At 38.0% G+C, this 25929-nt stretch overlaps 1 protein-coding gene across 1 annotated transcript in view; it reads left to right on the top strand.

Moving 5' to 3' along the window:
• The window catches only part of BAIAP3 (BAI1 associated protein 3), a 285407-nt gene that overhangs the window by 131713 nt on the left and 127765 nt on the right, over positions 1–25929 (top strand). The window contains exons 3-6 of the mRNA XM_063430408.1: positions 3725–3806; positions 5237–5326; positions 6118–6225; positions 21695–21754. Coding sequence (XP_063286478.1) covers positions 3725–3806; positions 5237–5326; positions 6118–6225; positions 21695–21754 — 340 coding nt within the window. The remainder of the gene's footprint in view (positions 1–3724; positions 3807–5236; positions 5327–6117; positions 6226–21694; positions 21755–25929) is intronic.

Below are 25929 nucleotides of genomic sequence, written 5' to 3'. Positions count from 1 at the left end.
TCTCTTCAGGTCCAGCAGCAGGTCCAGCAGCATCATCTGCCAGGAGCTACATTGCCGCTCTGGTTTCACTGGAGTACAAAAGGAATGATGCAAAAAACGATCCCTAAAACTGGGGAATCCTCCATAACATTTTCTCATAATGTCTGCTTGTGAATGTTTTTTGAGGCCCTACATTTTTTACATATTATTTCCACAAATCGGACAAATAGTTCCCAAAAAAGTCCCCACTTTGTCTTGTTTACCTTTCGACATTGAAATTCAAAATCAACGTATGTGAGTTTTTCGTAAAGATTCTATCTCTGTGAAAACCTCAAAGCTGACAGTGTCTCTGTAATGTTATCAATGATGACTGTATAAAGAATGTGTTTACTGATGACAGTGTTAAATAGAACGTAAAATAACAATAATGGCTTCAAATTTAACTAAGAATTATTCGTGAAAAATAACTGCACAACAGGTGAGCCGTCAGATAGTTCAAGTCCTATATCTGCATTTGACATTTATATATATATATATATATATATATATATATATATGATATATTGCTTGAGATGTTTAGGTTGGGGTGAAAGAATTGCTTCCTTAGTAAAATTTAGTATGATATTATTAAAAATAAATTGTAAGTAAGCTATAACCTTAAGGGCACGTCAGATAGCTTTGACCAAAAGGACGGATCAAAATTGACTCAATGCTGTATACACTGACATCTAAAGATTTATTTTTTCAAACATCAAAGTTGAAGTGGCTGCTTCTATAGACTGATCACTGGCCCTGAGTTTTGGCTGCCAGAAATTGTGATGAATATGAAATATAAGGGCAACAGGACATGACAAAGTGAATTAGTGATTTTTTGTTTCTAGTGCGCCTATGCAGTCCTTGTCATCTAAGAGCATTGCTAGAATGAACGGACATCCTTGGAGCGGAGTTTTAATGGTGGAAGAATGTCCTGCGTAAAAACAAAAATAAAAAAAAATACAATTGTATCCAGCTCACAAACATAACTGTACAGGCTACTCTAAATAAGAGATAATGAGGACTACAGAGAAAGACACGCTCTACGGTGGTTTTAGTTTAAATCGTGTTTTAATGTTGTGGTTTAAAAAAAAATTAAAAAGGGTATCGTCAATACGCAAATGAACCCATACAAGAGACAGGTTACATAATAGGGGCATACAATGTCTACTGTACCTGTACCCATGTCAGAAAGAATGTAATGTGAAATGTTCATTTGGTTACTAAGATGTACTGCAACGACACACCAAAAATAAAGAATTGAAAAAAATATAAAAAAATACAATTGAAAAATTTTAATAATTTTTGATCCTTTGGTACTGTCAAGTTTGCTATCAGTCATTTAATAATCAGTTTAGAAATTCTGAATAAAACACTCAAACTCCCAATACTCGTTGCTGGCAGCAATGACTTATAGTACACATCAACCACAATACATACATTAAAAACCTAAGGGAAAAAAATACTTGTTACATAATTACATAGGCTGAAAAGAGACATGTGTCCATCAAGTTCAGTCTTTCTCACATCTGTTTTTACTGTTGATCCAAAACACAATTTTGCAACAAAGTAGGAGGAGAGAGGAACTTACTTTTGATCTCTCTCCTCTATGAATCTATTAGCCTATGAGAAAGCCTTTCACAGAACACCCTGAACGTTTCAGTGCCTATGTCAGATGAAAACTAGTGGCCAACCAGCGCATTTCTACAATGGCCAGGACTGAATTTCCACTTTTACAGAATGGATTTGCACTCTCCGAAAGCTTTTGTTAACATCAAACATCTATATAACATTTTGATATTAGTATTCAGCATGTATTTGCAAGTAGTTGTGGATGTAATGAGTTGGAAATTCAGAACATGTGTTTTGCCTAACATGCTTTATTGAATCAATTTAATCCATTATTTTCTAGATTGTGTTATTTAAATATATTCCTCCTGCAAGAAGGCTTTATTTATGAAATGCTTGTCTTGGGCTTTTCTTGTGCATTTGTATTCACATTATTTATTCAAATTCACATTATTTTTAGTACAAGGAGAGGGATTATCTAGCTATCTTGCCATTATTAGCATCACTGGTTGGCTGAACATAAAAGTAGTCATAGTCCACATTATCTGAAGCTCACATCAAGTTAAGTGGACAAAAAAAAAGGGATTACGCTCTTCCGTAATCATGGTATGCAACCTCCCTTTGACCTGACTTTAGGGAACCTTTAGGAAAAGAGCGTTGAGAAATTTCAGACAGTCTCTTGTTCTTTTGTGTTTTTGCTTACCTGTCTGTCCAAATTAACATCAAAGAGACAAGCTGAAAATACCCTTGCTGTGCAAGGATCAGCCATGTGTAATTTGTGCAACTGCAGCCTGGCTGACGAGGAGAGGAGAGCTCCTCTGGTCCAATTGTTGCAGGACAACTTGGGAAACATCAGCCAACTTGGGTATTCAAGGTGGGTCTCCCAAATGTCCTTGTTTCTCCTTTTTGCTGCTCAAAGGTTACATTGTTGATATCTTGGCTAGAAGGACATGCTTAACAAAATGCCTGCACAGGGCAGTCTGTTTATTCCTGTACTGTTTATTTTACATTTCAAAACCAATGGAGCTGGGTCGGCAGATCTGTACCTCATTAAGGTAAAAATAAGTGTGCTGGCAGCAAAGTTTAGCACATTGATTATATGTAACATCACGTGACCTTGTGGTGGTTTCAAGGTGTGGTATTCAAGTTGTCATAAAAAAAAATATGAGGTAAATGGGCAATTTGAAGACAGAAAACCTAAACTGAAAATTACAGAAAATCGGAATGTGGTGTGCATGTGACTTACGGTACTTGCCGGTCAAATGACAGAGATAAATCCAGTATAGTTCTTAGTAAGCACTGGGCAAAGCCACGTGACAATAATCTACCCCAAACAGAGAATGAATTGCAAAATATGGTCATCTTTCAGAAATATTGCTCCCAGGAAATCATGCGGCAAGTAGATGACATTTGTGTCTGCAAAACTCATATTTGTATCAACAACCAATGTTTGAAAATATGATGCAATGTGTTCGAAATGTGTAATTGCTGGTACCTAAAAACTCCAATATGTCAAATGTGTAATTTCTAGATGAGTAGTACACTGTAATTACTTATTGACAGATACAGACGCAAATAAGTATCAAACTAAAGATTTTGGAGATGGTAGTTCAGTTAATTGATTTTGTCTGGTCCAGACGGAGGTTCTCTGCAAGAGTGTCCTTATGGGCTAACGCAGGGCCGGTGCAAGGATTTCTGCCACCCTAGGCAAAAATCCAATTTTCCACCTCCTGGCCCCCCCTGTGACAGGGATCCTCTCAGCGCCCCCACCTTTGGGCGCCTTGAGGATCAGCCCGGCACTGGGGGAGGGCGGCTCGAGAGCAGGCCGGCGCCCTAGGCTAATGCCTAGTTCACCTAGCAGTGGCGTGGCCCTGGGCTAACGATACTTGCCTCTAATAATGCAGTGCGGCAAGCAAGTTCCCAGGATATAAACTCAAAACAGAATATTGATAAGGTTGGACAGCATGTAATTGCATAATTGTATGATGAAAGCATAGTTGAAGTAGTTTATATGATGCATTTTGTAATTATAGCAATGAAAAATTTTAAATAATGACTTTACAGAAATGCTTTTTTTTCCAATGGTTAATTTGTTGGCCATATTGTTTTTTTTTTTTTTGGTTTTTTTTTTATCACTTCCCAGGGAGGATACGGGGGACTTTTTTGATAGAATGAAAAGCGTTCTTCAGAAGCAAGAGAGTATGCAGCGGTATTGGAGAACAGAGGTACAGTATTTTTAAGTGTTGACTCATGCTTAAAATGTGAGAATCTAAAAATTGCAATGTGTGTAGTATTCATTCACTAATGTGTGAATGTGTGTGTATATATATATATATATATATATATATATATATATATATATATATATTCAATGAGGGAAAAAAGTATTTGATCCCCTGCTGATTTTGAACGTTTGCCCACTGACAAAGAAATGATCAGTCTATAATTTTAATGGTAGGTGTATTTTAACAGTGAGAGACAGAATAAAAAAAAAATCAGAAAAACGCATGTCAAAAAAGTTATAAATTGATTTGTTAGTCACTGAGTGAAATAAGCATTTGACCCCCTATTAATCCACAATATTTCTGGCCCCCAGGTGTCTTTTATACAGGTAACAAGCTGAGATTAGGAACACTCGCTTATAGAGAGTGCTCCTTATCTCAGCTCGTTACTTGTATTAAAGACAACTGTCCACAGAAGCAATCAATCAGATTCCAAACTCTCCACCATGGCCAATACCTAAGAGCTGTCCAAGGATGTCAAGGACAAGATCGTAGACCTACACAAGGCTGGAATGGGCTACAAGACCATCGCCAAGCATTTATATATATATATATATAACTGATAAGCCACAACAGTAAAACTACTGACAGGTGAAGTGAATAACATTGATGATATTGTTAAAATGGCACCTGGTGGGATATATTAGGCAGCAAGTGAACAGCCAGTTCTTGTATTTCATGTGTTGGAAGCAGGAAAAATAGGCATGCAAAAACATCTGATTGACTTTGACAAGATCCAAATAGTGATGGCTAGATGACTGGGTCAAATCATCTCCAAAATGGTAAGTCTTGCGGGGTGTACATTCCATAAGTGGTCCAAGGAAGGAGAACCGGTGTCACGGTCCAAAGTCCCCAGATATCAATCTAATTGAGAATCTGTGGGATGTGTTGGAACAACATATCCAATCCACGGAGGCCCCCCGTTCGCAACTTGCAGGACTTAAAGGGTCTGCTGATAATGTCTTTGTGCCAGATACCACAGGACACTTTCAAAGGTCTTGTGAAGTCCATACCTTTACGCATCAGAGCTGTTTTGACAGCATAACGAGGACCTACACGACATTAGGCAGGTGGTATTAATGTTGTGGCTGATCAGTGTATATGCACACTCAACACACACAACACACTGAGGAAGCCTTGAAGAAAATGCAACATATGAGATAATGAGAAACTATGACACAAAAATAAGCTGTTTCTATTTATTTCTTACACGTTAAATATTGATGTGATATTGTGATTAAAAGTTCTCATTTATAATACATGCTAGTACATCTAATTAATCTGAAATTGTGTCACTTCCTTTTGCCTGAACAGATGGTCACACACCAAAATAAAATGTTTGTGCTTGCTATTTCTTGTTATTTTTTTTTTAGGTTGTTTTAAATAATAATATCCCACCACCTCCAGAAAATGTTGGGGAACATAAGGCAGCAGTGGAGAAACTCATGCTAACCAAAAGAGAGGTAACTTTAATTTTATTAGAACTTCATCTCAAACCTTAATATATAAAAGGATTGTATCTTTTTATACAATGCTTGGTTAGATCTGTCTGCTCTATACAGGCCTACAGTAAGTAATTCGAGTGGGCCTTTCTATTTTGGACTGGATCCATAAAGAACAGACTGCTAATAAATTCACATTATGTTTCATATTTCCCTTTACTTGCAAACAGTGTATGACTGAAATAAGTGATGTGATAGAGAAAGCATTATCCTAATGAGCAGTAGGTGTTTAAAAGCAGCCATGTTTTTTTCACTAAAGTCAAGATAGTCTAAATCCTCCCTGATATGTGGAAACTTAGGTGTAAACAACAAATTTCTCACCTTGAGAATTGACAAAGTAGAACACAAGGTCAACACATTATCTTAACCTGACATGGTCGAAGAGAAGCTCTAAAGCAGGGGTGGGGAACATTTGGCCCTCCAGATGTTGTGGACTACATCTCCCTTGATGCTTTCATGACATTATGGCTGTAAGAGCATTATGGGAGATGTAGTCCAAAACATCTGGAGGGTTGAAGTTTCCCCACCCTTGCTCTAAAGACATGAACTAACAGAGCTACAGTCCACCCCAATCCCGGGAGGTTCTGACAAGAGGTTTTCTATAGGGTTTACCATGTTAGGTGGTCGTTCGGCCAGACGACTATTGTGGTATGACACAATCAGTCACATTACAAAATGACAGACGGGTAGAGGTGAGGATTGCTGAAGGCTTAAATATTCATAATGTGAATTACTTGTATCATTTTTTTTAGATGGAAATGCTGTATGAAGAAATTGTATATACTCTAGTATACATGGCTGGGGTTGTATCCTCAGAACATATTGCTAGTGAAGAAGAACTCTTTTGTTATCTGCAGAAGGTATGCCAATCTTTTCCACTTTTTGTTTTTTACGATTTTTGTTTTTAACTTAAAACCTGTTTGATATATAAAGTAAAAATGTATACGCAACAGAAAACCAATACACCCTTCTGGTCCCTTCTGTTGTAGTTGGCATTATCAAGTTCAGATTCTATTCACTTTGATTCAGCTTTGTGCTTTATTTACTTTTTTAGAGTTTTGGTAAATTGCTGATGGTATTTAACAAACACACACACTATTGCTGCTTAGTTCATTGGAACTAACACCTTTAGGGTTATAGAAGAGGGTAATTTATGGGTTGTCTCCTCAGTGTAAGTACAACAGGAGGAATGTTTCATTGCTGACTCTCACGTCATTTAGTTGGGCTAAGTACCATGTTGTCTTTTTATTATTAGTGGCATTTTCCTATTGTACTATGTGGTCATATTTATATTATGATGATGGCTTGTGTTTATGTTCTCGTAGTTAAAATCCAATATAATAGGTTATATAGCATTCTATTGTTTTTCTGCTCGAACTCTGGATTTTAGTAAGACGGTTCTCTCCATTTCTTGTATTTTGGTAATCTGCTCATTCAGTTCATCTTCGTCATATTCTTTTTCTATAAAACTCAACTTCATGGTCTCTGCCTGAATTCTATACTGTTCAACCTCTGAACAATTCCTTCTTTATCTCCTAAATTCGTTATTAGGGAATGTTTTTAAGCCAAGATGAATAACGCCCACTTTCTTTGAGGATGAAGCTATTAACGTTAACAGCCTTAAAATGAGTTTTGGTTTTCAGGGCTCCATTATTACTTTAGATCTCCAGATCTAAAAATTCTACTTTTGATTGGCTGAATGGGGTGTTGAGTTGTTCTCCCCAATCATTTGAATTAAGGTGCAAAATGAAATCCTTGAGGGAAGATTCTCCTTCTTTCCAGATGAACAATATATCGTCAATGTATCTTTTATACAAGACAATATTGTTTTGCCATTTCTGATTCTCCTCGATGAAATTGTCCTCCCAGTGGCCCATGAAGAGGTTTGCAAAGCTGGGAACAAATTTGGTCCCCATTGTCCTCCCTTTCTTCTGGATATATAAAGTGCCCTTCTGTCAGAAATAATTATTAGTTAAAATGAACATAATCGATTAAATAATAAAAGCAATCTGTTCTTATTCCAATACAGCTTCTTTGTTCAGAGCATGACGTATAGCTTCTCTTGCTGTGGTCAATAATAGTATAAAGTGACGTGACATCTGCTGTCACTAATAGATAATGCTCCTGCGATGTGATGTCCTGAAGGTACTTGATGGTGCTAGTAGTATCTTTCAAGTGAGATTTCACTTTGGTGACATAAGGTTGGAGGAAAAAAAAATCAATGTATTGGGACAAATTGGCAGTTAAGGCGTTGATTACCAAAATGATGGGTCTTCCAGGTGGGCTCTGAAGATTCTTGTGGATCTTAGGCAGAAAGTAAATTTCCTGTGTGGTTGGGTGTGGAACAAATTTAAATTCTGCCCCTGTGATGATGCCCTCTTATTTTGCTGTGTTCGATGGAGATTCCAAAGAAGAACAGAAAAAATCCCACTACGGTCCACTAAAACAGAGGGACCGCACTAGGAGAGAACACAGCAAAAAATGGAGAAAAAAATACCTAAAACTATATAACCCTAACTTTATTACATCTAAAATTAAAATGGGAAAAAAACTGAAAAGCTATAACAATTATAGTTCTAGGGGAGAGTGGACAGTAAAGACGGTAAATTAAATACCTGCTACATGAATAATTTACTTGTCTATTAGACTCTACTCCTGGACAGAGAGAGGTCCAGGCCAGGAACTACAAACGAACTCTTCATATATCATTCTATTGAGAATAGAACATAGACCTATGTATAGCATATAAGTACAACATTCCCAATGTAAGAAAGTCTGAAGATGTCTCAATATAGTGTATACACTTAGCTCTGTCCCTTGTTACCTCAGCACCACACAAAGCTAGTGCCTACCTGAACCAACAAACCCTAGAGCTATGATGAAAAAAACAATTAACTATATAGTGCTCATAGTGCTACCCAAATGTATATAAAAATTAAAGTGGGAAATAAATGAAACGCCCAACGCGCGTTTCGGCATGCTCACACACCGTCGTCAGGGGCCAAAGATCTTAGGCAGAAAGTAAAACACAGGTGTGGTTGGGTGTGGAACAAATTTAAATTCTGCCCCTGTGATGATGTCCTCTTCTTTGGCTGTATTTAATAGAAATTCCAAAGAAGTCTGCATATTATTTAAGGCGTCTTTCTCTAAGATCTCATATGTGGACCTGTCTCCCAAGAGTTTCTCCGCCTCTTCGTTGAAGTACTGAGTAGCCATTATTACAATACCTCCCCCTTTGCCGGCAGGTTTGATTGTTATTTCAGTGTTGTTAGATAATTCTTCAGGGGTGTCTCTCTCAGATTGTTATTATTGCATCTCCTTCTTAGTCTGCCTATTTCTGATAGCACTGTCTCCTTAACCCCTTAAGGACACATGACATGTGTGACATGTCATGATTCCCTTTTATTCCAGAAGTTTGGTCCTTAAGGGGTTAAATAGCTACATGATTGAGGAGATCTGATTGACTGGAAAAAAAGGTTGATTGTGACTTAAAGTCACTATGCAAGTATTTAGTTGTAGAGGGGAATATTCCCATCTGTGGTAGTTGTTCTTGTTGTGGAAAATGCTTTTTCAGACAAGATTTTCTTATGAATCTTTTAATGTCAATCATACAGTTAAATTGATCTAGTTCTCTGGGTGGGGAAGATTTTAGGTCTTTGTTGAGGACTGAGATTTGAGGTCCACATCAGCTAGATAAAATATCCCTTTTGGTTGTACCTCCTGTTCTTTCCTCTTTGTTCTCTTGGTTCTACCTCCTCTACTTCTTCTATACTTAGCCCTCTTTTTCTTGAATGTTTCATTGGAGTGACCGGATGGAACCAAGCCGTAATTCGTCCTGAAGCTTTCTCTAAAAAAGGCTCCTCTCTGAATATTACACTTCTTGTGTTAGGTGGTCTTGGTTCAGGAATGCTCTTAGCATTAACAGTTTTTTTAGGTGAGGGTCTCTTATCCTTATTTTCATATGCTCTAGTATTGCTGTTGGTCCGGGTACTGGACCTACATGAGGAAGATTTTCTCGTACTTCCCGTTATGGACCTGCAATCATTGCAGGACTGACATTTGGCACCTTAACACTCTGCATGAAGATTCCGAATGCTTCCCATAGAGATTTAAACAAAAAGTAAATAGATAGTGTAGAGACTCACCGAAGTGAGGCTCATAAGCTGGTTTTGATACAATAAATACTGAATGACTTTACATATATATATGAATGACTCAACCAGACACACTGTATAGTATCTATATTATCCTGATGTGTAGCTCCAGATAAAGGGCATAGATTCTAATAAAAATACTTTATAATGTTCTTTAACAGAACAGAAATCCATAAGAACACATAATGCCTCTGAGGAGTGCCAACAGGGTGAGATACGATATAATAAGAATGGAATGCACAGGCTGTAGAGATAGTGGTGGATTCTCTAAACAATGAACAGAATAGAGAATCCCCCAAGGTTAAATTGGTATACTGCAAATGATGCCAACGAAAGCATAATCCTAGGTTTCTTAGATAAGGCGCCTCCAAAATATATGAGGCTAATCAGTAGTAAATCTGAGAAATTCTAGAGGTAGAGACCCAACTAAAAGTAGTCAAAAGAGCAGTTGTCCCTGCAACTCCTAGAAAACACCTTCAAGGGTGTTCTATACTTTCCCTGAAAGCGAAAAGAAGGAGAGATCGTACTGTTCCAGTTACCTTAGGTGATCAAAACCTCTGATTGGCATCAAACAGTGCCAGCTATAACAGGGAAGGGAAAATGCAAAGGAGCAATAATATATATCCCTATAAACTCCTAAGGAAACACCTTCAAGGGTGTTCTATGCTGACCCTAGGAGCTCCAAGAAAACAGGGACATAGCTACTCCAAATGCTTTGGCGTTCCAATTCTTAATTTAAGCAGTGCTGTCTGTACAAAAAACGTAGGTGACCCAAATAAAGTGAATTAAACACCTAGTGTTCCCATAGTGCTACGTGAACAAAATAATAAATAAAATAAAAGGACCCGACGCGCGTTTCGGTGCGTTCTAATGCACCTTCGTCAGGGGCTAACAATACCTCGTCCAGGAGGACGTCTTTTTATACCCTCTATTTACCGCCAAAAGAAGCAATAGCTCCGAAATTACCTGATCTATCGGCAGGTGAGTGTAGGGGACCTGGCATGGGCGGAGGAAGCTGAGTAGATTTCCCCCAATCGTCGCTCTGCATACATAACGGCTCTGCAAAAATCCAGCCCCACGTGTGTATGTAGGGGCGAATCCGGAGGTGGGGAGGAGGAGCGCCGAGAGAGCAAAGAAAAGCTCATCCCTTCTGATTCTCCGTCCACTCGGAATGTAGAGGGGCATATACTGGGCGGAGATTAAGCCGTGAGTGACAGCTCAGAACGGCTCATCGAGAACTGACTGCTTGTATAGTTAGTCAGTTCTCGGTCATAAAGAATGATAGTGTCCATTTAGGTCATTTGAAAGGGTTAATACCTAAGTAGTATATAGTGCAAACTGGGTATGTAATACAAACTGAATGTTTAAAAAAAGTCCCAGGATAGAATTAGCACTAAGGGGCTGCCTTTCAAAAATAAGGGCAGCATTATATAGTAAATGATTTAAAGAAAAACTTATAGATATTAATAAAAGTCCCCAACTACTGACCCTTTATAGTCATCTTTCACAGAGAAAGTTTAGCATATTGTAAATCCCGGAAAAAGGGATAGAATTGTATAGATGTCCCTTATATTTCTGTGGTTTTAGGGATCTATGATTCATCAAGTTATCACCCGGGGACAATTGCCTTGGTGATACATATTATGAGTATGGGAAGGTGGTGAGATAAAGCTGTGGGTATGTCTCATATATAGCAATTAATTATGAAATCTTTAAATTCATTCTAGTATCAAAGAGACACACTCACAGCAGAAAAGTTTCTCAACTATCAGGTATCGGAGAGAGAGTAACAAAAATGGCCTAAAGTACAGAGGTGAGGGTATCAGTCCATCTTGGAAATATAAGAGGTCTGTGAATAGATTAAATTAAATTAAATATTGAAGTGAAGTCGTGAACATATAGGGAATTCAAAGAAGTCATTAATAGAAATTATGGGGAATTCTCAATAAAGATCGTATGTATTGTATAGATGGTGTTAAAAGTCAGAGATCACTGATAAACGGGGAGTAGGAAAATCCTTCGTTTAGCCCCCTCGGTGATAGAGTGCTCAGGCGGTAAATCCAAAAACACTCTCTTCTCCTAAGGAACTTATCGAGGTTTCCCTTCCTTTGGTCCAGTTTAACCAATTCAATCCCAAGAAATTGGAGTACTTTATAGTCACCTTGGTGAAAATTCTTCACGTGTCTAGAGACTGTGGTCTCAATATGTCTCTTGGTTTTAATGGAATTAATGTGTTCCAAAATCCTTCTTTTAAAGGGCCTGAAGGTCTTTCCAACATATAGTTTATTGCATTGGCATTTTATCAGGTATACCAAGCCTTTGGAGTTACAGTTAAAGAAGGAGTTTGGATAAAATGTTTCCAACTGAGAGCTGTTATGGAAACTTTTGGAATCCTTACAAATGAAGTTGCAGGCCTTGCAACGGCCACATTTATAAGTCCCTTGGAGTTTGTTAGAGAGCCAGTGAGTATTAGTCTTTTTGGCCTGCTTGAAGTGACTATGTACAAGGTGATCTCTAATATTCTTGCCCCTACGTGCAGAATATATCTGGTGAATGTACTCAAGTTTGTTGAGAATACCACATTCTCTTCCCACCATCCCAGGTGCAGGTTGGCGTATGAGGGCGCACAAGACGTCCCCATCGCCGTACCCTGCACCTGGTGATAGTACGTGTCATTAAATAGGAAGAAATTATGGGTAAGTACGAATTGTAATAATTCGATGACAAATTCACTATGGTGATGTAGATGTTGTCCTCTTTGCAGTAAGAAGTACTGTACATTTTTAAGCCCTATTTCATGAGGGATGGAACTATAGAGTGCCTCCACGTCGAGGCTGCAGAGTATTGAGTCTTGAGGCACATTCAGAGTATTGAGGTGTGCTAAGGTCTGTCTAGTATCCCTTAGGTAGGAAAGGAGTTTTGCTACCATAGGACGTAGAATATGATCAAGGTATACACTCACATTCTGTGTCAGGTTATTGTTTCCTGACACTATAGGTCTACCCGTCAATTCTTGCTGTTTTTTTATGTATTTTGGGTAGGCTGTAGAATGTGGGTGTACGTGGGTTAGTATTTAACATAAAATCATATTCTTTTTTGGAGAGCAAATTCTGTTCCATGCCTCTTTGTAGAATCTTTTTTAATTTGCATAGAAAAGGTTTTGTTGGATCTGTACTTAGAACTTTATATGTAGATCCATCAGATAGAATTTTTTTAGTGATGGCAACATAATGAGGTGTGTCTAAGACGACTATATTCCCCCCTTTGTCAGAGGGTTTAATAGTTATTTCTTCCCTTGTCTGAAGATTTTTTAGCACTTTTAGTTCTTCTTGGGAGAGGTTTGAATTTGATTTAAAGGAAAATTTTGAGGGGGATAGAGAGTCAATTTCCTTACAGACTAGTTCCAAGAAGGTCTCTATATATTTAGAGTCACCTAGCCTGGGACAGAATTCGCTTTTACGACGAAGGTCTGTAAAGGGGGCTGGATTCCTTTCGGAGGGATCACTCTCTTCTAGGAGTTCTGCTAGGAGTAGAGTGAGTTGATAATCTTTAACATTAAGGCCTAATGCATTGGCCTTTTTTTCCTCATTTAAGGAGAAAGTTTTGTGGAGTAACAATTTTCGAGCAAACAGGTGAATATCTTTAACCCAGATGAATTTATCAAATCTGGGGACTGGAACAAAGGATAGCCCTCTTTCCAGCACCCTACATTCTGTCTGGGTTAGAGTGTACTTAGATAAATTCACCACTTGGTCTCTTTCTAGAATCGGTTTCTCCGATATGATTGTCTCCTATAGTGTCAGGAAACAATAACCTGACACAGAATGTGAGTGTATACCTTGATCATATTCTACGTCCTATGGTAGCAAAACTCCCTTCCTACCTAAGGGATACTAGACAGACCTTAGCACACCTCAATACTCTGAATGTGCCTCAAGACTCAATACTCTGCAGCCTCGACGTGGAGGCACTCTATAGTTCCATCCCTCATGAAATAGGGCTTAAAAATGTACAGTACTTCTTACTGCAAAGAGGACAACATCTACATCACCATAGTGAATTTGTCATCGAATTATTACAATTCGTACTTACCCATAATTTCTTCCTATTTAATGACACGTACTATCACCAGCTGCAGGGTACGGCGATGGGGACGTCTTGTGCGCCCTCATACGCCAACCTGCACCTGGGATGGTGGGAAGAGAATGTGGTATTCTCAACAAACTTGAGTACATTCACCAGATATATTCTCTCTTGGAAGAGATATATCGACGATATTATGGTTGTATGGAGGGGTACCATAGAAGAGTTCAATCGATTTGTACAGACACTTAATGACAACACTTTGAATCTGAAATTTACATCTGAAATGGGTACTCCGGGTCTCAATTTTTTAGATCTAACAATCATCCCCAATACAAGGGGTGGAATAAAAACTGACCTATTCAGAAAAAGTACAGCAACAAACAGTCTGTTGAACTGGGGACGCTTCCATCCAATTCCCCTCAAACGGGGCATACCCACAGGACAATATTTGCGCCTTAGGCGCAATTGCTCTGATGTACAGGATTTCAAAATCAGGGCTAGAGAATTACGATCTATGTTTAGAGCTAAGGGGTACCCTAACAAGTGTTTGAAAAGGGCTTACCATAGGGCCCTTATAACGGATCGAGAAGATCTGATAAAAGATGTAATACCTTCTCAGAACCAATATATTAAAAACAAAAATACTCCAAATTCCAAACACCTAAGCGTTATTGCCACTTATGACGCGGGATGGGAGCAAGTGAAAACCATCCTAAACAGATACTGGCCTCTACTCAAACAAGATGACCATCTAAAAGAAATCCTCCCCCCAAATGCTTCGCTTATAGCACGTAGGGGCAAGAATATTAGAGATCACCTTGTACATAGTCACTTCAAGCAGGCCAAAAAGACTAATACTCACTGGCTCTCTAACAAACTCCAAGGGACTTATAAATGTGGCCGTTGCAAGGCCTGAAACTTCATTTGTAAGGATTCCAAAAGTTTCCATAACAGCTCTCAGTTGGAAACATTTTATCCAAACTCCTTCTTTAACTGTAACTCCAAAGGCTTGGTATACCTGATAAAATGCCAATGCAATAAACTATATGTTGGAAAGACCTTCAGGCCCTTTAAAAGAAGGATTTTGGAACACATTAATTCCATTAAAACCAAGAGACATATTGAGACCACAATCTCTAGACACGTGAAGAATTTTCACCAAGGTGACTATAAAGTACTCCAATTTCTTGGGATTGAATTGGTTAAACTGGACCAAAGGAAGGGAAACCTCGATAAGCTCCTTAGGAGAAGAGAGTGTTTTTGGATTTACCGCCTGAGCACTCTATCACCGAGGGGGCTAAACAAAGGATTTTCCTACTCCCCGTTTATCAGTGATCTCTGACTTTTAACACCATCTATACAATACATACGATCTTTATTGAGAATTCCCCATAATTTCTATTAATGACTTCTTTGAATTCCCTATATGTTCACGACTTCACTTCAATATTTAATTTAATTTAATCTATTCACAGACCTCTTATATTTCCAAGATGGACTGATACCCTCACCTCTGTACTTTAGGCCATTTTTGTTACTCTCTCTCCGATACCTGATAGTTGAGAAACTTTTCTGCTGTGAGTGTGTCTCTTTGATACTAGAATGAATTTAAAGATTTCATAATTAATTGCTATATATGAGACATACCCACAGCTTTATCTCACCAATTCTGATATAAGCATGATATGCCCCACCTTCCCATACTCATAATATGTATCACCAAGGCAATTGTCCCCGGGTGATAACTTGATGAATCATAGATCCCTAAAACCACAGAAATATAAGGGACATCTATACAATTCTATCCCTTTTTCCGGGATTTACAATATGCTAAACTTTCTCTGTGAAAGATGACTATAAAGGGTCAGTAGTTGGGGACTTTTATTAATATCTATAAGTTTTTCTTTAAATCATTTATTATATAATGCTGCCCTTATTTTTGAAAGGCAGCCCCTTAGTGCTAATTCTATCCTGGGACTTTTTTAAACATTCAGTTTGTATTACATACCCAGTTTGCACTATATACTACTTAGGTATTAACCCTTTCAAATGACCTAAATGGACACTATCATTCTTTATGACCGAGAACTGACTAACTATACAAGCAGTCAGTTCTCGATGAGCCGTTCTGAGCTGTCACTCACGGCTTAATCTCCGCCCAGTATATGCCCCTCTACATTCCGAGTGGACGGAGAATCAGAAGGGATAAGCTTTTCTTTGCTCTCTCGGCGCTCCTCCTCCCCACCTCCGGATTCGCCCCTACATACACACGTGGGGCTGGATTTTTGCAGAGCCGTTATGTATGCAGAGCGACGATTGGGGGAAATCTACTCAGCTTCCTCCGCCCATGCCAGGTCCCCTACACTCACCTGCCGATAGATCAGGTAATTTCGGAGCTATTGCTTCTTTTGGCGGTAAATAGAGGGTATAAAAAGACGTCCTCCTGGACGAGGTATTGTTAGCCCCTGACGAAGGTGCATTAGAACGCACCGAAACGCGCGTCGGGTCCTTTTATTTTATTTATTATTTTGTTCACGTAGCACTATGGGAACACTAGGTGTTTAATTCACTTTATTTGGGTCACCTAAGTTTTTTGTCCAGACAGCACTGCTTAAATTAAGAATTGGAACGCCAAAGCATTTGGAGTAGCTATGTCCCTGTTTTCTTGGAGCTCCTAGGGTCAGCATAGAACACCCTTGAAGGTGTTTCCTTAGGAGTTTATAGGGATATATATTATTGCTCCTTTGCATTTTCCCTTCCCTGTTATAGCTGGCACTGTTTGATGCCAATCAGAGGTTTTGATCACCTAAGGTAACTGGAACAGTACGATCTCTCCTTCTTTTCGCTTTCAGGGAAAGTATAGAACACCCTTGAAGGTGTTTTCTAGGAGTTGCAGGGACAATTGCTCTTTTGACTACTTTTAGTTGGGTCTCTACCTCTAGAATTTCTCAGATTTACTACTGATTAGCCTCATATATTTTGGAGGCGCCTTATCTAAGAAACCTAGGATTATGCTTTCGTTGGCATCATTTGCAGTATACCAATTTAACCTTGGGGGATTCTCTATTCTGTTCATTGTTTAGAGAATCCACCACTATCTCTACAGCCTGTGCATTCCATTCTTATTATATCGTATCTCACCCTGTTGGCACTCCTCAGAGGCATTATGTGTTCTTATGGATTTCTGTTCTGTTAAAGAACATTATAAAGTATTTTTATTAGAATCTATGCCCTTTATCTGGAGCTACACATCAGGATAATATAGATACTATACAGTGCGTCTGGTTGAGTCATTCATATATATATGTAAAGTCATTCAGTATTTATTGTATCAAAACCAGCTTATGAGCCTCACTTCGGTGAGTCTCTACACTATCTATTTACTTTTTGTTTAATATTCTAATCTGGGTACAAGCCCTTTATGGTGGAACTGGAACCACCGAACTGACCATTGTTTGTCACTCACTCTCATATATTTATGAGGTGTCTGACACACTCCTCTTATCTTACTTCCCATAGAGATGCATTGAGCTTAATGAGGCAATAGCCATGCATCATATGCACTAGCCACCCAGTACTATGTTTTGGAGAAGCATTGAGTTGACTTATATCATTGCCACTGATAATCTCAGCCAGTGATGGAGCGGTGGCCATGGAAGAAGATGAATTAAACCTTTTTTTTTTTTTAACTATAACAGGGAGGGACAGACATTCAGCCTTGGTTGATATTTCTTACATTTTGTACTTTTTTTTTTTTAATATGAATCAGCACAGTAAACTTGATAATATAAGATAATATGATGTATTTCTCCGGCACACTTCTTGGGTGCCCTCTTTTCACTTAGACATCTGTGCAGCCTTCTGGGACATTCTGTAGCTAGACGTTTGTATGTATCTTTTAAAGAAAACACAAATAATAGTTCCTTCTTCCTGGATCTCTAGAGTGCCAGTATAATCATGTGTTTTATGTGTTTTTAAGTCAATGTATAATTTAATAAATAGAACAGAAAGATAGCTGGTTTGTCATTCATCAAAAGATAAATACAAATAACAAAAATGGATGCGGCTTTTTTAAAGCAGGCGTTTTGTTCTGAAAAGCCTTAAAGTTATTGCATCGTTTAAAATTTAATCCCAAAGCATCTTAAAATCTCAAGGGCATGAAGGGGGCCACAGTGTTAAAAACATGTAATTATTTATACGAAAAGTGCTTTATAATAACATGCTTTAAAATGAGGTTTGAAGAAGTTATTTATGGATAAAATGCACAGTGTAACCTGACGTTTAGGATTATAAATTCAAATACTGTTTAGAATAAAATAAAGAACAAACCAGAGAATCAACTGTAGGTCTGATGATTTTTAATAAGTTTTAAAATTGTATTTACAGCGCATATTACCGAAACACTCAAAGCACCAAAACAACTACAGCGTGCTGTGGTGGTTATGATGGCAGAAGTGCCCTGAACCATTCCTCATTGCAATTAGTCAAAATATCTTATAACCATTTGGCTTCTTCCCTAGTGTCCACAAGTTTCTTCTACCTGCCTCTTATACAGCCTTCATAGAGAACTGGAAGCATTTAAAATAAAGGTTTTACTTACCTTTCTTCCAGCGCTAAAATTCCTTGTGTACTGTTGGCCTCCGCCTCCTGTGATGTCATTGTGGAGGAGCTGCATTCCCAGCTTTCGTCCAATCCAATGCTTCTCCTAGAAGTGCATTGGGAATATGATGCACATGCACGGTGAGCACCGCAGGTGCAACCAATCAAATGCTTCTAAATGCTTTCCTATGAGCTGCATTTGATGATATTAATGTCACATGGGGTTTTACTTGATTGCTGCATAGTAAATGCAGTCACTGTAACAGACACTAGAGGTGTGTTTAACCCTTCTACAAAACAGCAATGTTTTATCTTAAATGGGTTAAAATTACAGAACTATTACACCAAGACCACTTTGTTATGAAGTAGTCTGGGTGACTGTACTTACTGTTGTTTGTTATTGTTCATACTGACGCTTGACATCAGCGCCTGAGCCTACCTCCGGTATGATATATTTGAATTTGAATATATTTGAATTCAGTTTGTTTATTTTCTAAAGTAACAGGTTGATTCCCGATTAATGCATTCCTTTTGTCTACCAATCCAATTTGTTCTTGTGAGGTACGTCCACTGTAAACATCGACAGGTTTACTGCTCAACTGATTCTTCGATTTGATGAATACCTTTGTTCCATCTACATGTTGTGTCTCTTTCCCTCCTCTTTGTCATATTGAAATCATTTTATTTACCATAAGCCTTTCACATGGCTCTTGCCTTTGCCCTCCTACTGTGAAAGTTGTGCTGTCACGCAAATCTCTTGTCCGATATTTCAGTTTAAAGGGACACTATTGTCACTAGAACAACCACAGCTTATGGTATTTGTTCTGGTGAGTATACTCATTCCCTTTTTGCAGTAATCACTGTCTTTTCAGAGAACATGCAGTGTTTATATTACAACCTAGGGATAACTCCACTGGACACCCCTCAGATGGCTGCTAGAGGTGCTTCCAGGGCTAGTGGTGCACAGTGTGCAGCACTGCCAATCTGTATCTCCAACCTCTGCAAGGAGACACTGAACTTTCTTCATAGAGATGCATTGATTCAATTCATCTCTATGAGGAGTTTCTGATTGGCCAGGGCTAAGTTTGGCTTGTGCTGACTCTGCCCCGATCTGCCTCTTTGACAGTCTCAGTCAAACCTATGTGAAAGCATTGTGATTGGTTCAGAGAATCACTTCTGTGATGTCAGCCAAGCAGGCAGGAATGATTTTATTACATTTAGGGAGGCAAGGAGAGGCCAAGGGGAGTAGATGGTGGTTTTAACACTATACGGTCAGGAATACATGTTTGTGTTCCTGACCCTATAGTGTTCCTTTAAAACATTAATGCAAACATATTAACATTGTTTTCATCTGTTCAAACTACAGTAAGTCTCCCAGAGCGGAGGCAGACATTTTTTTTTATTGTATCACAATTTCAAACTCTTAGTGGTAATTTGGAGAGCAGCTTCCATTCCTCAAGCAGTTTACAATAGTTTGTTAAGCTCTTTGATGATGCTCCAAGGTTAGGTTCTCTGGAAAATGGTCCACACAAGGTATAGACAGTTTTTTAAATGTTTTATAGTGCAATATGATGAAGCATATACTATTTCTGTTAGCCCTTTTAAGGTCAGTTGACTGTTTTTACAAGGTATGTCAACTCCGTGTTTTGTGACAGTAATAATCTAATAGTAAGGGGGTTTTCCAAAGTAGGGGAAAAGAATAACAAGAGAACACATCTGGCAAAATGTTTGTTTTCATCCTATTGGTAGATAACTTTATGTTTTTTATGTTGGCACTCGGCAGGTAAATTATAATAGAAAACAGACAAACAAATGTATTAAAAATACATTTGATTATACATGCAAAGCTTTTACTTGCATTAAATATGGAACGGGTCACGTCCAAGGACAAAAAGGGAAACATTCTCTTGTATGCAGCTTGATGAATATATTGCTTTACCCCGACAAAGTATGCGGTGCGGTAAAATTCCCATTGGATATATTTAATATGCAATACTGAGTTCAAACTGTCCTGATGATTTATGTCACTTGATGCAGCTAAGTGTGCAAGCAAAGGTTCTCTGAAAGATCAGAAAGAGTATAAAATGTATAGAATGTTACTCTGAATCTGAGTTTTATGTTTTCTAATATATATTTTTTAATTAAATCATTTATTGTTTAACTTATTGGGAAAACTGCACTGAATTTTATTAATCCACATGTAAATAAAAAAAAAAAATTAAAAAAAACATTCCATCTTATTGATTACTATAGTTGTCTTGTTACCAGACCAGTTGATCACAGCTCATATTATTCAACTAGTTTTTATTTGTTTTTGTTTTGGTGGGTTTTTTTTTGTCTTGTTTTCTTGTTTTTTTTTTGTTATCTGCAGTCTCTTGTGCTGTTTCCATGTTAGACTACTAGCTTACATATATGAAGACCTCCTGTGTGAGTGTTCTCATGTTGAGTAAGTTTTTATATCATGGTTATACTATTACCAATTAAATTGTGCTCTTAACCCCTTAAGGACACATGACATGTGTGACATGTCATGATTCCCTTTTATTCCAGAAGTTTGGTCCTTAAGGGGTTAAAGGGACACTATAGTCACCAGAAAAACTACAGCTTAATGTAGTTGTTCTGGTGAGTATAATAGCTCCCTTCAGGCATTTTTATACACACACTGCCTTTTCAGAGTCCCTAGGGACACCTCCAAGTGGCCACTCCTTAGATGGCCACTGGAGGGGCTTCCTGGCTCAGGGCTGCACAGTAAGCAGCCCTGCCGTACAGCGCCCCCATTGATTCAGTGCATCTCTATGAGGAGGTCCTGATTGGCCAAAATGGTATTTGGCCCCGCCCCGTGCCGATTTTAGGCAATCCAATGCTTTACCAATGGGAAAGCATTGGATTGGCAAAAAATTGGCCATGTTGATGATTTCACAAAGGGGGCGGACCCACGTGGCGCTGGAAATAAGGTGAGTTTTAAACTTTTATAGGGGTGCTATGGGGGGGGGGGCAAACCACCTAAATGGTGGGTTTAGCACTATAGGGTGAGGAATACATGTTTGTGTTTCTGACCCTATAGTGATCCTTTAAATAACGTTTAAATGAAATGGCACCTTGTTTAAGAGAATATACAAGCCTGTGTGTTGGGTTTCTGAATTCTTTCTGAATTATATTTATCAAGTAACATTTTCAGCCAACTACCAATCCAATTTGTTCTTGTGAGGTACGTCCTCTGTAAACATTGACAGTACTAACTGACCATTACAGATTTCCTGTATTTTTTACACGATGGTTTTGTCTTTAATGGCTAGGTTTAGCCATGTTCCACATATTTTCTTCCTCATTTACAATATTTGTCTTGATCCTGAATTTAATATAATTGTGCTCTTGTCATTTATCTATCATTGACATAAGAAATATGTGCATATTTTTTATTTATTTTTTACTTGTGTTATTTTTAATGTTAATATGGTTGTCGATTTTTATTTATTTTTGTTTTTCGCAGGTATTTGGGATGAGTAAAAATGATCACGATTCCATCCTTCAGCGTGTCAAGGAATCAAAGGTAGTATTAATAATCCAGAGTCCAAATATTGTGCTCCTTTTCATTCCAATTAAACATGCATGACGGGGAATTCTGGGAATTGTAGTCTGATAACAACTGGAAAGACAAGGCTGGACATTCCTGAGTTATTTGTTTAGGTGTACAAAGCAGTTTACATGTAAAGTATATTTATTATGAAACAGGAAGGGATAAATTATATGTTGCTACTCTTAGAGCAATTGTACTATAACACTGAGCCTAGGTTTCTATTTAAAGAGACACTATAAGCACCAAACAACTTTAGCTTAATGAAGCAGTTTTGGTGTATAAATCATGCCCATGCAGTCTCACTGCTGAATTTTCTGCTGTTTAGGAGTTAAATCACTTTGTTTATGCAGTCCTAGTCACACCTCAGGCATGTGACTTACACAGTCTCCCTACTACGCATTTTCTCTAAAGAGAGACTTAATTTGTAAACTTCCTTTATAGCACAGTGTGTTTAATTTAGAATGTATTATCTCCTGCTCTGTTAAAAGCCTGCAAGAGCCTGCAGAGCCTCCAGTGTGTGACCAAAGTTCAATTAACAGAGCAGGATATAAAAACTTTTAAAGTAAACACACTGTGCTTATCTGATTGAAAAATAAAAATGAAACAATTTTTGATGTTGGCTGTGTTCCAGGGACGAGTGGATAGGGCTTTATAAACTGAAACAAACGTGATTTAACTCCCAAATGGCAGAGAATTGAGCAGTGAGACTGCTGGGGCATGAGCTATACACCGTCACTCCTTGATTAAGCTGAAGTTGTTTTGTTGCTTAGAGTATCTCTTGATAGAATTTATGTAGCTCTAATTGAGCTAGAGGGACAGACAGCATCTGTGAATACATTTCCTGCAGACTGTCAATCATAATACTTAGGTTTGCTGATCGTAGCGAGAATTACACAGAACCAAGGTAAGGTAAGGTGCATCCAGGAAAAAAAGTGTGACACGATTTAATTCCTTAAAAAAATACTGAAATTAAAATAAAGTACTGTGAACCCTCATTGTGCTGTTACATTCTTAGAACACACATTCATGTTGTTATAAACTATTTAGTATTTTTTCTCAGAGTTTCAGATGGCTATTGATATTGGTTGCTTTTACCTTGTCTTTCATACTTCACCCCCCCACTAACATGCATGCTGTATGTGCTTCTGAAGGGAGGACTGATGGACATCACCCCCAATAACACATCCCCTTTTTTTTCCTATCTCTCTGTCTACCTGACCCATTTTTTAACATGTTCCAGTGATTTTATGGCTCACCGAGACCTTGATTTAATTAGTTTGAATTTGCATCAGAAATTATTCCATTCCGTTTCAATTCTTTTCATATGATTTATCTATAAAGTCCATAGGATTTTTTGTAGATTAATTATTTTAAAAGATATTTTCTAACAGAATGAATTGCAACAGGAACAGATTTGACAGGTCCGCAGCTAGCAAACCAGACCTGTCCTGCTGCACTGTCTGTCCTAGGAGCCCGAGGGGCCATCACGTTTTTAAGACTTGTATTGACCCTCTCTGCTTGATCTCCTTCTATGCAGTTATTGATGCCTCTGTCTGTCCTCCTCTTTCAAGTAGGTACCAACCCCTCTGCCTGTGCTGCCTACAAACGTGGCCTTTACAAAGGTGCTTGCACTTCATAGACCTAGCTTTTGCCTCTGTCTTTAAAAAGACACATTTTAGCTCTGAGGTTAGTGCTTTACTTAAAGGTCCTCAGTAGTAGGGAAAGCAGAAAGCAGGTCATAAAACTCTGCTACTGTAATCGCTTAAAAGACCACTCATGAGACACAGTTCCTAATCCAACTACCTTAATTCTTTATTTCCACCCAGGTCCAACTATTATCAACATTACATTTAACTTATGGATAACACGCTCAATATAATAAATAAAACATAATCATATGGGGAATCATACAGGCAACCACATAAAATCTAACTCTGCAAAGGAGGGGCAGTTAGGGGGATATAGACAATAAAAATTCCGACATTCTTTGTGCATTACCATCATATGCAAATATATGCAAATGAAAGAGTCCAAGAGGGAGATTCCGTTACAGGAATAGTTTCTGATGCCTGATTCAGATGAATTAAATTGAGGCCAGCATAAGAATGCACAGGCTATCACACAATGCACTATATACTGGAACAGCATTGACAGAGGTCTGGGCAGGAAAAAAAGCATGACCCTTTTTTGTTTTTCATGCTGTGTTATCAATGTAATAAGCATATTACAGTCCATGATGGGAGGCTCAAACAACCACTACTCAAGTCTATTAAGGGTTTAGTAAAGCCATGTGTTGAACAGGCATGTGGAATCAACAATAAAGACAGCCAGCCCTACAGACCAAGGTTCAGACTGGTGAGATATCCTCATATGCCACATTCAATGCAAAGGGGCGCTGTGAGTACTCACCACTCTACTTCCCCCAAAATACTAGTGATTCTCCTGGAAGAATGTGGTCAATCATAAAAATGTGGATCCTAGTTATTCCCTGCAACCAGGAAGGTTAAAAAAAACAGTAAAAATATTTATTGTATAGTCTGAGAATTGTGTTTATTTTTTTACATGTAGTGTCACTTGCAACTACCAAACCCTAGCCTTCAATGGGATACTATAAATAGCCCAATAATACACATTTCATAACCTTTCTGTTCTTTTTGTAAAAGAAAAAGAAAATAAAAATGTAGTGAACAACAACAAAGAGACCGACATACCTCTGTGGGGTTCACGTACCACAGGCAAAGACTAAAATTAGCAGATGAACCCTGTCTTGCCATCCTTGATGAATTATTTACTTCGGCCCCTGCAGATGGTAAGATATAAGGAAATGTATTTAGCAGATGAGGGGTGGAAGTTAAAAAAGGAAACACAATGAGCAGCCATTAAAAGGGTTCAAAGCTGTATATAAAGATAATTGAATTCTTCTAGCTTAGTGCTGGTTCAGCTCGCAACAAGCAAGTAATTAAAGCGTAAGTATTTTCAGGTGACTAAAAAAAACAAGATGCTGTCCTTGAATTGTAAATTGAGAGGTATGATTGTAGTTTATGTCGTACATGGGTATAATGTAAGTGGGCGCTGATGTGAAAGCTTTAAGGACCCCGGTAAAAGCTTAGAGAGAGCAATTAGGCTTGTTGAGGATGAGTAATTAGTAGTTTTCATTCCTTAGCAATGTTACATCGAACAGGCACATTTTTAGATGATGATAGATTATTTGGCTGAAAAAAAATACGTAGAAAGAGCAGAATTCGACTTGGTAAACACTCGTCAGGGTGATATAGTTCACATGCACAGTTTTTTTTTCACAAATGTCTTTTACAATCAAAGGCAAAACATTATCTTTTTCTTATATATACTACTATTGTATTCAAGGGAATATATCATTTTATATTGTGTTGCATACTTATAGCTATATTGCGTAGTCTAGTGTTTTATTCTTTAGATTTTTTTCATCATATGGTTTACCCAGAAGTCCTAGCATTCTTCATAAATGCAGGCCTGTCCTTTGTCTGACTACAGAACAATGTCAAGGCTATGCTATATGACAAAGTTAACCAATTTTATATAATGACACAAAAAAAACGATTCAACTCCTGTGAAAATAGAGACGATAGTGTACAATGTATATTGTTTGCATGGTTTACAAATAAAACGTATGTCCATCATATCTGAAAAATCCATGATTCTCTGGTTTTGATAAGAGAAAGAAAAAACACAATTTTCCTATTTTTTTTTCCATCCATTCAAGCTGCCATCATGTAAGCCTTGAAATGATAGGAGATGTTCCTTCTTCACTTCTTGACAAGGATTTTCTGCTAATCCATGGATCAATTTAATTTGATGCAGATAGTTTAATTTAATAGAGTGTACCCATATGTTTTTTGACAGCTTTGTTTTGTTTCTCAGGTTTTCTCTCAAAGACAACCCTATTGGTTGAAACTCACCACCTTCCCAAATAATTGTTGGGTTTTCCTTAGAAGTAGTTTCCTTAGAAGTGAATTTTCCGTAATGTGTATTTTTTGTAGGACAATCTACGAGGGCTTACAGTCATTATGACTTAGTGGTAGCAGAGCCCATGGGCACTCGAGGGAACTGGGAAATAATTCCATAGCAGGCCACTCCTTGCCCGACCTGTGGAGCGCTAAAAGGTCTGA

The sequence above is a fragment of the Pelobates fuscus genome, chromosome 8, assembly GCF_036172605.1.
Source record: "Pelobates fuscus isolate aPelFus1 chromosome 8, aPelFus1.pri, whole genome shotgun sequence".
NCBI lineage: Eukaryota > Metazoa > Chordata > Amphibia > Anura > Pelobatidae > Pelobates > Pelobates fuscus.
The sequence above is the reverse complement of the archived record's forward strand: the minus strand, read 5'-3'. Positions and strand labels throughout refer to the sequence as shown.